This window comes from Salvelinus namaycush, chromosome 7, assembly GCF_016432855.1.
Source record: "Salvelinus namaycush isolate Seneca chromosome 7, SaNama_1.0, whole genome shotgun sequence".
In the NCBI taxonomy this organism is placed as follows: Eukaryota; Metazoa; Chordata; class Actinopteri; order Salmoniformes; family Salmonidae; genus Salvelinus; species Salvelinus namaycush.
This window is the reverse complement of record NC_052313.1, coordinates 51,538,057-51,551,059: the sequence shown is the minus strand read 5'-3', so window position 1 is coordinate 51,551,059 and position 13,003 is coordinate 51,538,057. Positions and strand designations below refer to the sequence as shown.

At 45.0% G+C, this 13,003-nt stretch overlaps 1 protein-coding gene and 1 pseudogene across 2 annotated transcripts in view; one reads left to right on the top strand and one right to left on the bottom strand.

Annotated features, from left to right (window-relative positions):
- LOC120051389 (inositol polyphosphate-4-phosphatase type I A-like) overlaps window positions 1–13,003 on the bottom strand; it is a 48,694-nt gene that overhangs the window by 28,895 nt on the left and 6,796 nt on the right. For both annotated transcript variants that reach the window (XM_038998229.1, XM_038998230.1), the window contains exons 2-5: window positions 1,192–1,404; window positions 907–951; window positions 701–819; window positions 139–255 (exon numbers count right to left, since the gene is read on the bottom strand). In XM_038998229.1, coding sequence (XP_038854157.1) covers window positions 139–255; window positions 701–819; window positions 907–951; window positions 1,192–1,297 — 387 coding nt within the window. In that variant the 5' untranslated portion in view covers window positions 1,298–1,404. The remainder of the gene's footprint in view (window positions 1–138; window positions 256–700; window positions 820–906; window positions 952–1,191; window positions 1,405–13,003) is intronic.
- Window positions 7,394–13,003, top strand: part of LOC120050822 — a 53,486-nt pseudogene continuing 47,876 nt past the window's right edge.

Sequence of the window (13,003 nt, the reverse complement as noted above, 5' to 3'; positions counted from 1 at the left end):
ACAACACTCCCAAGGTGGCTGGTGAGGGAAGGGAGGTGATGAGAGGAATGAGACTGACCTACTGGTTTATTATCTGATGTGAGCAGGACATATTACTTGGTGTTTTAATGTCATCTTATCCAATACCATTTTACTCACCGTGCCCTGAGAGCGGTCCTTGACGTCGTACACAGACAGCTTGACCTGCGTCTGCTGGTTGATCAGAGAGTCCTGGAAGAAGGCTATGCTGCTCAGGAATATAGGGTTATTGGTGCCCTGTAGGGGGAAGCAATCAATCCATGAAGCTCTCATTGTTGCTTCATCTAAACTGTACACATACAGAAAGATATTAGTTAACAACATTCTAAAATCATGTTTTATTGTCACATACACCAGATAGGTGCAGTAGATTGTGTTGTTTTACAGGCTCAGCCATAGTAGTACGGCACCCCTGGAGCAAATTGGGGTTAAGTGCCTTGCTCAAAGGCACATCGACAGATTCTTCACCTTGTCGGCTCGGGTATTCAAACTAGCGACCTTTCAGTTCCTGGTTCAAACTTTGAACTGCTAGGCTACCTGCCGGATAACGACATTCTACAATCATATAGGAACACAACAGTGCAGTGCAATGGACGGCTCCTCGGGGGCAGAGGGACGACGGGCCCTCGGGGGCAGAGGGACGACGGGCCCTCGGGGGCAGAGGGACGATGGTCTGTCTCACCTCGATGATCTCAGTCTGGGTGTGTTTGGTCCAGAAGGCCTGGGGAGGGGTGGTGCAGCTCACTGCCACAAAGCTGTTGGGTTTCCGCTCCAGAGCTGGGGTCACCAACTCATTACAGGCTGGGGAGGGAGGGACACAGCACGTTGGAACGCACGGAACAAGAAATGAAAGACAAATTCCTATAGAAGTTAATTTACTGTACTCACCCACACTGAACTCTAGAACAGGCTCATCTGGATCCTGGCTGTTTCCTACAAAACAGCAAAACAGCATTAACTCATACAAGTCATTTTCCACTAATTCAGTTGGCAGAAATGAAAGGACAACAGTGATAAAAACATATCGGGGTACCTTGATATACAGACTGGATAAACAGGATGTGTACAAGGCAGGAAGTAATTCCATTACCAATTGTTCATCACATGGTCTCTCATATTGTTTGTTTCCTTGATATTGTCTGTGTCCAACACACAACCCTTTCCCATTCTCACCTGCGAGCGCCAGGCCGATCATCTCAGAGGAGAGGTCAAAGGTGTTGGCCCGGTACACTGACCAGGGTCTCTGGTGGCGGGGGCTACGCTCTCTAGCCTCCGACATCCTGCTGGTCTTCTCCAGGGGGGAGGAGAGGCGCGGGTGGTGGTAGTGAGAACACACACCCTTGTACTGAGCCACTCCAGGGCCCCGCCTGGGCCTTCCTCTACGAGCTGAGAGAAGGAGAGAGAGAGACAATGATAAAAATAAGGGACCACACCAATTATACGTCCATTCACATCTCCACTCTGACCATTGTTTCTCTCTCTCTCTCTTTTCCATCTCTGTACCTCCCCTTCACCGCTCACATTTCGCTTTTGGTGCAGGAGCACTGCAGGCTGTGGAGGTGGCTGGACTCCCAGAGGAGAGGCTAGTCCACATACAGAGAGAGAGAGGGATGGACGGAAATATATAGAGAGAGACAGGGATCGAGGGACATCGACAGAGAGAGCAGCACGTGTCTATGAACATGCAGTTAGATATCATTACTCTGCTTCAGCAGCATCCCGAGGGCACTGCATCTATCTCTCTGCTGCACAATCTGCTCTCAACCACATCTGACAAATTAGCTTATTTGTGTGTGTGTGTGTGTGTGTGTGTGTGTGTGTGTGTGTGTGTGTGTGTGTGTGTGTGTGTGTGTGTGTGCACGCGTCCGTCTGTCCCTCACTGTGTGTCTATATGTGTACTCGAGTCTGACTGTCTAGCAAGGCTTTCGTCCATGGAGTCCTAAATTATTCATAGATAGAGTTTTGATAAAGTGGATGCACTGTCTTTGTTTGGGCACAAAGTATACAACATGCAGTAAACACAGACTGTCCTTTAGCCTGCCAGCAGACAGGGACAAGCTCTGAATACGACAATGTTATTCGTCCTGTTTACACAATGGTCTCCCGTCATTTCAAAACAATTTCACACTATTATTTCAAGGGGCACTTTATCACATTAATTCAGAGAGAAGCCGCGATGGAGTAGGTGTCAAATCGCACATATTTCAAACCTTGTGTCATCAGTTAATTGATGGCATAGAGGAACTGAGAGTTATAAAACATATCATCTTAAATAATGGCAGCATAGTGCCTTCAGAAAGTATTCAGACCCCTTGACTTTTTCCACATTGTTACGCAACAGGCTTATTCTAAAATGTATACAATATTTTAGTCCCCTTAATCTACACACAACAATGACAAAGTGAAAAGGTTTTGATTTTTCTAAAATATATATATTTGGAAAGGCACACACCTGTCTATATAATGTCCCACAGTTGACAGTGCATGTCAGAGCAAAAACCAAGCCAAGAGGTTGAAGGAATTGTCCGTAGAGCTCCGAGACAGGATTGTGTTGAGACATAGATCTGGGGAAGGGTACCAAAACATTTCTGTAGCATTGAAGGTCCCCAAGAACACAGTGGCCTCCATCATTCTTAAATGGAAGAAGTTTGGAACCGCCAATACTCTTCCTAGAGCTGGCCGCCGTGCCAAACGGAGCACTCAGGGAAAACGGGCCTTGGTCAGGGAGGAGATGGGAGAACCTTCCAGGACAACCATCTCTGCAGCACTCCTCCAAATCAGGCCTTTATGGTAGAGTGGCCAGACGGAAACCAATCCTCAGTAAAAGAATGCCAAGCATCACGTCTGGAAGAAACCTGGCACCATCCCTACGGTGAAGCATGGTGGTGGCAGCATCATGCTGTGGGGATGTTCTTTAGCGGCAGAGACTGGGAGACTAGTCAGGATCGAAGGAAAGATGAACGGAGCAAAGTACTGAGATATCCTTGATGAAAACCTGCTCCAGCACGCTCAGGACCTCAGACTGGGGCGAAGGTTCACCTTCCAACAGGACAACGACCCTAAGCACACAGTCAAGACAACGCAAGAGTGGCTTCGAGACAAGTCTCTGAATGTTCTTCAGGACTTGAACCCGATCGAACATCTCTGGAAAGACCTGAGAATAGCTGTGCAGCGAATGCACTGTATAAGTTGGCATCAACTGAAGAAGGGTCTGAATAGGCATAAATGGAGCAACAGGTGCCATTCAAGCAAAATAACAATGAGTGGTGACAGATGTTTTTCTCAATGTTGAACTGACACTTTCATGTCAGTGATGCGTATTCCAAATATAGAGCGCATTTCTGCTCTCACTCCTCATCACAAAACCATCCAATGTCCCTCCCACTCCTCATCCTCTCCCCACACCTCCCCCTCAGGGGACATAGTTCATCCAGGGAAGGCCCTCAGCCATTGGCCAGTTAGCCCAGGAACCTGGCCTCTCCTCAAACAGGAACAATTAGCCCATTTACACTGAGGCTGGAGGCTGTGGGTAATAGACCAGCCCTGGTCTACTTAACAGCTTCAATAGAGATCCACACTCTATTTCTGTCACTGCTAACAGCTGGAGTATAGTAGCTAGCAACAGCCCACAGCACCAAGGCTAGAACACCTCAGAGAGACTAGGTCAGGCAAGGAGGAACAAGTCAGAGCTGCTTGCTTTCACATATGTCTATTGACAATACCCAGCTTAGTCAAGATGATCAACACTGCCTGGCTGTACCGTATAAACAAAACCACTTATCAAGGTTCCATTGAACACTTTGTTGCTCTGTGATACCACAGGTCCACTGCTGGGTTAAATGACAAGTGTTGGGCTGATATGTAGGGCATCCTTTATGCAGAGAGCCTTTCAAGGGTTCATGTGGACTATCCCAGAGATTCAGCTGTGGTGAGATAATACAAACAGCAGGATCTTTTTCTAGGGATTCTGATGGAACCACTCCTTCATCTGCCCCCGGTCGTCTCCATGGTAACAACAGTGCGCTCTTCAAAGTATCACTCTGGGCCTTGCTCAATGAAACACACTGAGCAGGTTTCCTGAAGAAAACGGTTGACTTATTTAGTTGGACTGTAAGGACATAGACATGGTCATCAGCTTGACTGGAAGGCACATTACTGTGTGTTATGATGAGTAGGAGCAGAAGGATAAGGACATCCTGCTAGCTTAATGATGTTTGCTCTGACCAAGTAGGTAAACTTCCCCTGCAGGTCAGTGTTTCTCCTAGGTTACATCAAGGACATCCTGCTAGCTTAATGATGTTTGCTCTGATCATATAGGTAAACTTCCCCTGCAGGCCAGTGTTTCTCCTAGGTTACATCAAGGACATCCTGCTAGCTTAATGATGTCTGCTCTAATCAAGTAGGTAAACTTCCCCTGCAGGTCAGTGTTTCTCCTAGGTTACATCAAGGACATCCTGCTAGCTTAATGATGTCTGCTCTAATCAAGTAGGTAAACTTCCCCTGCAGGTCAGTGTTTCTCCTAGGTTACATCAAGGACATCCTGCTAGCTTAATGACGTCTGCTCTAATCAAGTAGGTAAACTTCCCCTGCAGGCCAGTGTTTCTCCTAGGTTGCATCAAAAGAAAGGAAGGGAACTAAATACCCGGACTGCATAGCCTCAAATATTTTGGTCTATGTTTAGGCAGGGGTGTGCAACAGAGCTAGGGAAGGGGGGGTGGGCGTCCCGCCTAAGCATTCGTAGGGGAAACCCTGTCGTAGAGACACACATCCTCAGAGTGCCGTCAGTTGGGCATCCTTCCACAGAGGCTGGGCTGGGGGCTTTCCTGGCAGGAGTACAAGGTGCTGGAGGCCTGTCTTGTCTAATCAGGCAGAAATGCTGGAGGAGAGCCCATCGATAGCTAGCGGATGCTGCTGGTGGTGAAAAGCTCAGCAGATACAGGTCTGGTTAGCACACTCATCACAGATCCTCTTCTGCCCTGCCAGAGCACATGTGGCTCTGGTCAAATAAAGTGCACTATATAGGCAATAGGGTGCACTTCAGGGAATGAATCCAAATGTCTTGTATGTGCTCTCTGTACAATGGATCAACATTGATTGAATTCATTGTCAGGTTCTTTGGCTACTATCTACAACTGTTCTGTAATTGCATGGGAATATGGGCAACATTGGTAAGAGCCAAATGGTAGCAGACGGTGGTAGGCCTGATCACCGACGACAATGGTGCCAGGATCGTGGACTACAGGAAAGGGAGGGCCAAGCACACCCCCATCCACATCGACAGGGCTGTAATGGAGCGGGTTGAGAGTCAAGTTCCTCTGTGTCCACATCACTAAGGAAGTAACATGGTCCTCACACACTAACACAGTCAAAAAGGCACGACAACACCTCTTCCCCCGCAGAAGGCTGAAAAGATTTGACATGGGCCCTTAGATCCTCAAAAAGTTCTACAGCTGCACCATTGAGAGCATCTTGACTGGCTGCATCACCGCCTGGAATGGCAACTGCTTGGCATCTGACCGTAAGGCGCTACAGAGGGTCGTGCGTACGGCCCAGTACATCACTGGGGCCAAGCTGCCTGCCATCCAGGACCTCTATAGTGTCAGAGGAAGGCCCTAAAAATTGTCAAAGACTCCAGCCACCCAAGTCATAGACTGTTCTCTCTGCTACCACACAGCAAGCAGTGATGCACCTAGTCTGGAACCAACAGGACCCTAACAGCTTCTACCCCCAAGCCAGAAGACTGCTAAATAGTTAGTCAAGGTAGCTATTTGGTTATCTGCATTGACGCCACTGCACAAAATCTTTTGACACATCACATACGCTTCTGCTACTGTTTATTATCTATCCTGTTGCCTAGTTACTTTACCCCTACCTATATGTACATATCTACCTCAATTACATCGTACCCCTGCACATCGACTCGGTACTGGTACCCCGTGTATATAGCCATGTAATTGTTACTCATTGTGTATTCCTTGTTTTACACATTTTTCTATATTTTTCTCTGCATTGTTGGGAAGTAAGCATTTCACTGTTAGTCTACACCTGTTGTTTATGAAGCATGTGACAAATAATATTTGATTTATAGCACCAGAGTGAGGAGACCCTGATGATTAGTAAAATCACATGAACTGGGACACATGGGCTTTTGGAGCTTCCACGGCTAGGTTAACAAATCCTTGCTGGGTTTCTGACGTAGTTTCTCACACCCAGTAACAACTGGAGAATACCGCACAGACTGGTCCGGGACCAGACTCAGTTCAAACCGGTTTCTAGGGTTTTGCGAATACGGGTTTGATGAATTCTCAGTGTCTTCGTTTTACCCTGGGCACCTGGTACTGTAGGTTAACCAGATATGAGTAAACAGAGACATTGACACTTGTGACATTGTCCTCACCAGAGAAGCTAAGGACTTACAATGCGAAGCATATGTTTCTACCTGATTTAACTTTAAAAAGGGGGGGGGGGGGGGGGGTGACACCAACGGCAACAGCTGGTCTTACTGGCGTCCGATCTGACTGGCAGGGTTTAGTGGATTTCACTTCTGCTGTTATGTTAAGTCTAATGCTACACGCAACCAGAAAGCTCTCTATGAAGGAACCGGGTGAGTGGGCGCATTTGTGACATTGAGGACCCTGTGAGGCATCCACGGTACTGCCTGAAATCAGATTTCTCCTTTCTCTCCCTGTTTACTCCCTCTCCTTCCCAGCAGACTACACTCCTGCTAATTCCACCGTTAATGAGTCTAATTCAGCCGTGTGACTCAGTGACTCCATCAGGATTACCAGCCAAGCGACAAGATCATTCTTTAATTTGTCTTGAATCTAAAAACCTCAGCTTGCCTTGGTTGTGAAAGCACTTCAAGGCTCCGTGTTTCTTCCCACTCTGTGCTGGTTTCAGGACCCTCCCTCCGGAGCTCCTCTGAGTGTGATTGACACTATCACACAGAGGGGTCTTGTCCAACCACACCTGGAAATGAGGATGTGTTTGAATCAAGGGTTTCTCTGCTCTCAGTCTCCAAGCCTAAGAAGGGCAGTGTGGAGGAGAGCTCAGTCCTGTTGCCCTTAAAAGGCAAAAAACTGTTTCTGTGTTGACTGACTGCCAAGGTGCTGACTGTCCAGGCCAGGCATCACACACGCACACAAACGACGACGAGCTAAAAACATACGGTCTCAGTTTCCTCAGATCTTGACTTCCCATCTCTGCCTTATCAAACACACCTATACAGAAGACAGGATATCAGCTCTCCCTCCATGTCACTAGTTTCCATCTTACTGTCGTCCTCCTGCACTCCCAGCCCACATTAGTTATTTTTATAGCCCCAGCCTTGTCTAAACAGACTTCGACTCTGCACCACACCAGTATCTGTGTCACAATGACTATGGAGAAGGTAAACACTGCTGGAGAGCAAACAAAGTACATTCATTAAAAAAATTAAAAATCTCTTTTGACACTAACAGTGCTTATTTTATCTGTCTAAATGAGGTGATGTGAGTAAGCCCTGTATCAGGGTCAAATAGCACTGGATTCATCATATAATTTAATAGCCAATCTCTATCAAAATAATATCTCTAAAATCTTAGACTTCCCTGCCATTTTCATTTCCTGAATAAATATCCAGATGAATTTGTAGGTGCAAAAAGTCTTACATATTCTTCACCTTCACCATTTGTATGATGTAGAGTAGTTAGAGCTGCCCTCCTGACTAGACTGGCTACCTAGTTCCTATAGAAGTTAGTGTTGCCCTCCAGACTAGAGGTCGACCGATTAATCGGAATGGCTGATTAATTAGGGCCGATTTCAAGTTTTCATAACAAATCGGTAATCGGCATTTTTGGACGCTGATTATGGCCGATTACATTGCACTCCACGAGGAGACTGTGTGGCAGGCTGACTACCTGTTACGCGAGTGCAGCAAGGAGCCAAGGTAAGTTGCTAGCTAGCATTAAACTTAACTTATAAAAAACAATCAAACTTCACATAATCACTAGTTAACTACACATGGTTGATGATATTACTAGGTTAACTAGCTTGTCCTGCGTTGCATATAATTGATGCGGTGCCTGTTCATTTATCATCGAATCACTGCCTACTTCAACAAATGGGTGATGATTTAACAAGCGCATTCACGAAAAAAAAGCACTGTCGTTGCACCAGTGTACCTAACCATGAACATCAATGCCTTTCTTAAAATCAATACACAAGTATATATTTTTAAACCTGCATATTTAGTTAATATTGCCTGCTAACATGAATTTCTTTTAAACTAGGGAAATTGTGTCACTTCTCTTGCGTTCTGTGCAAGCAGAGTCAGGGTATATGCAGCAGTTTGGGCCGCCTGGCTCGTTGCGAACTGTGTGAAGACCATTTCTTCCTAACAAAGACCGTAATTAATTTGCCAGAATTGTACATAATTATGACATAACATTGAAGGTTGTGCAATGTAACAGCAATATTTAGACTTAGGGATGCCACCCGTTAGATAAAATACGGAACGGTTCCATATTTCACTGAAACCGAAATGATAGGTCATTAACATGGTCAAATCCGGGAACTAAGGCTCATCTTTCTGTGTGTTTATTATATTATAATTAAGTCTGATTTGATAGAGCGGTCTGACTGAGCGGTGGTAGGCAGCAGCAGGCTCGTAAGCATTCATTCAAACAGCACTTTCCTGCATTTGCCAGCAGCTCTTCACTGTGCTTCAAGCATTGCGCTGTTTATGACTTCAAGTCTATCAACTCACGAGATTAGGCTGGCAATACTATAGTACCTATAAGAACATCCAATAGTCAAAGGTACATGGAAAACAACAATGGTATTGAGAGAAATAGTCCTATAATTCCTATAATAACTACAACCTAAAACGTCTTACCTGGGAATATTGAGACTCATGTTAAAAGGAACCACCAGCTTTCATATATTCTCATGTTCTGAGCAAGGAACTTAAATGTTAGCTTTTTTTACATGGCACATATTGCACTTTTACTTTCTTCTCCAACACTGTTTTTGCATTATTTAAACCAAATTGAACACTTATTTATTTGAGACTAAATTGGTTTCATGTATTATATTAAGTGAAAATAAGTGTTCATTCAGTAGTTGTAATGGTCATTATTACAAATATATATTTAAAAAAAAATATATACATTTATTTAGTTTTATTTAAAAAAAAAAAATAATCGTCCGATTAATCTTTTTTTGGTTCTCCAAGAATCGGTATCGGAGTTGAAAAATCATGATCGGTCGACCTCTACTCCAGACTAAACTGGCTGCCTAGTTCCTACAGTAGTGAGAGTAGCCCTCCAGACTAGCTGCCTAGTTCCTACAGTAGGCTCTGTCTGCCTTACTTACAAATCAAGGCCTTGTTCATGTCAGGGAGAGGTAGGGACTGACGTGAGGGGACTGTTCAACAGCTCAGGGTGTACTTGCGCCCCCCCCCCTTTCCATTTCTCTCGCTCTCCAGTCACCAGCCTTCTCTCAGGGTCATGTTAGGATGCCACATCCCAACAGCATCCTCATATACACAATAACAAAGTGCCTGAGATGTGTGCAGGTGTACTTACTGTCAGTGTTGAAGGCAGAGAGTGGCAGGTAGCCTTGTGGTTAAGAGCGTTGGGCCAGTAACTGAAAGGTTGCTGGTTCGAGTCCCTGAGCTGGCAAAGTGGAAACATTTTCTGTTCTGCCCTCGAGCAAGGCAGTTAAACAACAACTGCTCCCCGGGCAACTCCGTTAAGGGCAACAGTTGTGCAACTGACTAGGTATCCCCTTTCCTTTCCCAGAGGGAGGGGAAGCCAACTGGTCCAGTCAGAGAGGAGCAACAGACTGGATCTGACCAGAGCAGGAGATAACATGTCAGAAAAACTAAAAGGAAGGATATTTCAGTATTTGCTCCACTTCCCCTAGCTGTATATAGCGGAGTATACAGCAGAGTAGCTATGATCTGTATCTGTGCATTGAGTTTGACAGTGACCGAGGCTACAGGACTGCCAAGTCACAGTCAGAGGTAGTGAGGCATGCAACAACACATGATGGCAACCAGAAGAGGAGACATTTTCACAATTTAACCTTCACATCTGATATTCTGTCTCGGCCATGGCCTGGCCCCACATAACACTCTTCAAAGTGAGAACTCGCTTTTTGAAGGTATGTGTGTGCCTGCCAAGTGTGCACGTAGGTGTGTGTGTGTGTGCTAGTTTGAAGCTCTACTGAGGCAGTGCAGTGTGTGCTTCCTTCTATTTCAGAAGCAGTCCTGCATATCTCAGTCCAGATGGTCCCTGCATCATCAGTCAGAGACACTGATCAATGGACTGGAGCCGCCGGACCACCCTCTCCACACACAATAGGAGTGTGTGTGTGTGTGTGTGTTTTTTTGTCACAGTGTGTGTTAGGGCTGTCCTCGGGAGAAAAAAATATATATATTGTCGACCGAAAGTCGTCTTTTCTTTCAACCAATTGAATAACGTCTTCATATCTCAAAATCATTGTCATGTGATTAATCAAAATTCTATTCAAATCTAAATGAAACGCCTATAAATTTACTGCCATTGCCAACTATGTACAAATAGCCTACATAAAGCCAACAAATAAAAACATTGCAGCCTGCAGGTAGAAAATATCATGATAAAAATAAATATCCTATAAATCACATTGGCTACAACGTCTGCAACGAACTTGAAACATTGTATCAACTATTAACTTGAGTCTGACCCAAAGCTTGCGCTGCTAGCAACATTGAATGTAATATTCTGGGCTGTCAGAGTTTCCCCAACCAGTGAGCTCGGGACAGACACAGCTGTAGGCTACTTGTGCAAGGGATAAGAAGCAGGACTTGGGCAAAAGCTCACTGAAGCTGAGTACCGGCACCTCAAATGGTCTACTGCTTGAGCTCCTGTTCCTCTTACAGAATATTAGCTCAAAATTATTATGGAGCTCTTGCACCTAAATATGAACAGTACCAGAACCCAAAATGAGTTACTGAACGTATTTCAGTCCAAGTCACGCACTGATAAGAAGTAATCAGGAGGTCTATTTCATGAAGTTTCCACTGGATCAGAACATGACATTTTTCCCTTTCACGCTGAGCGGTTACAGAAAGGGAGAGAGATGGAAAAGATTTTTCAAATACATTGAGGAACGATTGTAATTCTCAATGGATGTAAAAACAGACTTTGTTTGCTTTCTGTTTGTTGTGAAATAAACATTACTCTGAGAAGCTCCACAGTTCATTAGTTGTGGTGCATTAAGCCAATCAGATCCGCAAATGGACACATTTATATGCCTACATTTGGGCGCAGGCCAGGTAGGGACCCCAATTTTTCACTTTAAAAATGTATGCCAGCCTCCCGGGTGGCGCAGTGGTCTAGGGCACTGCATCGCAGTGCTAACTGCGCCACCAGAGTCTCTGGGTTCGCGCCCAGGCTCTGTCGCAGCCGGCCGCGACCGGGAGGTCCGTGGGGCGAAGCACAATTGGGCTAGCGTCGTCCGGGTTAGGGTGGGTTTGGCCGGTAGGGATATCCTTGTCTCATCGCACTCCAGCGACTCCTGTGGCGGGCCGGGTGCAGTGCACGCTAACCAAGGGGGCCAGGTGCACGGTGTTTCCTCCGACACATTGGTGCGGCTGGCTTCCGGGTTGGAGGCGCGCTGTGTTAAAGAAGCAGTGCGGCTTGGTTGGGTTGTGCTTCGGAGGACGCATGGCTTTCGACCTTCGTCTCTCCCGAGCCCGTACGGGAGTTGTAGCGATGAGACAAGATAGTAATTACTAGCGATTGGATACCACGAAAATTGGGGAGAAAAGGGGATAAAAAAAAAAAAAAAAAATGTATGCCAAACAAAAAACATTGACTTCAAAGTTTAACAAACCATACAAAACTATGCACAATGACTACTTTGAACAATTTACACAGTAAATAAATGAATATAATGATTTAAAACAGCAGATGCAAGGTTTGGTAACAGAATTAGGGTAAAATCTCCCTCAGTTTTATTCTGTTACCAAGTTTTGTACCTGCACAGTTCATCCTGTAAATGTTGTAAAATTTTCTGTGTTAAATTGTTAAAAAGTAGTCTTTGTGCATACAATTCTAACATTTGTTAAATGTTGAAAACAATGGTTTTTGTTTGGTATACATTTTTTTCAGCATAAATCCATTACTATGGAAATGCTCTGAACTATTATGATTAAACGTCTGTCTCTTTTGATTTTATCCTAAATGCCTAACTCAATGGGGTGAGCTGGACGTGACAAACTTTTACAAACTGAAACACAAGAATAACCGTTATTGTATACGGATGGGAGCTCAGTGAATGTTACAGCGCATTCGGAAAGTATTCAGGACCTCGACTTTTTCCACATTGTTACGTTATAGCCTTGTTCTAAAATGGATAAAATTATTTTTTCCACCTCAATCTACACGCAATATAATGACAGTCAAAACAGGTTTTTAGAATAAAAAATAAAAAAAATACCTTATTTACATAAGTATTCAGACCCTTTGCTATGAGACTCGAAATTGAGTTCTGGTGCATCCCGTTTCCATTTATCATCCTTGAGATGTTTCTACAACTTGGAGTCCACCTGCAGTAAATTCAATTGATTGGACATGATTTGGAAAGACACATCTGTCTATATAAAAAAAGGTCCCACAGTTGACAGTGCAGGTCAGAGCAAAAACCAAACCAGGTCGAAAGGAATTATTGGTAGAGCTCCGAGACAGGATTGTGTCCAGGCACAGATCTGGGGAAGGGTACCAAAAAATGTCTGCAGCATTTAAGGGCCCCAAGAACAGTGGAGCTGATAGTGGACTACAGGAAAAGGCGGGCCGAACAGGCCGCATTAACATCAACGGGGCTGAAGTGGAGCGGGTCAAGAGTTTCAAGTTCCTTGGTGTCCACATCACCAAGGAACTATTATGGTCCAAACACACCAAGACAGTCGTGAAGAGGTCACGACAAAACCTCTTCCCCCTCAGGAGACTGAAAAGAT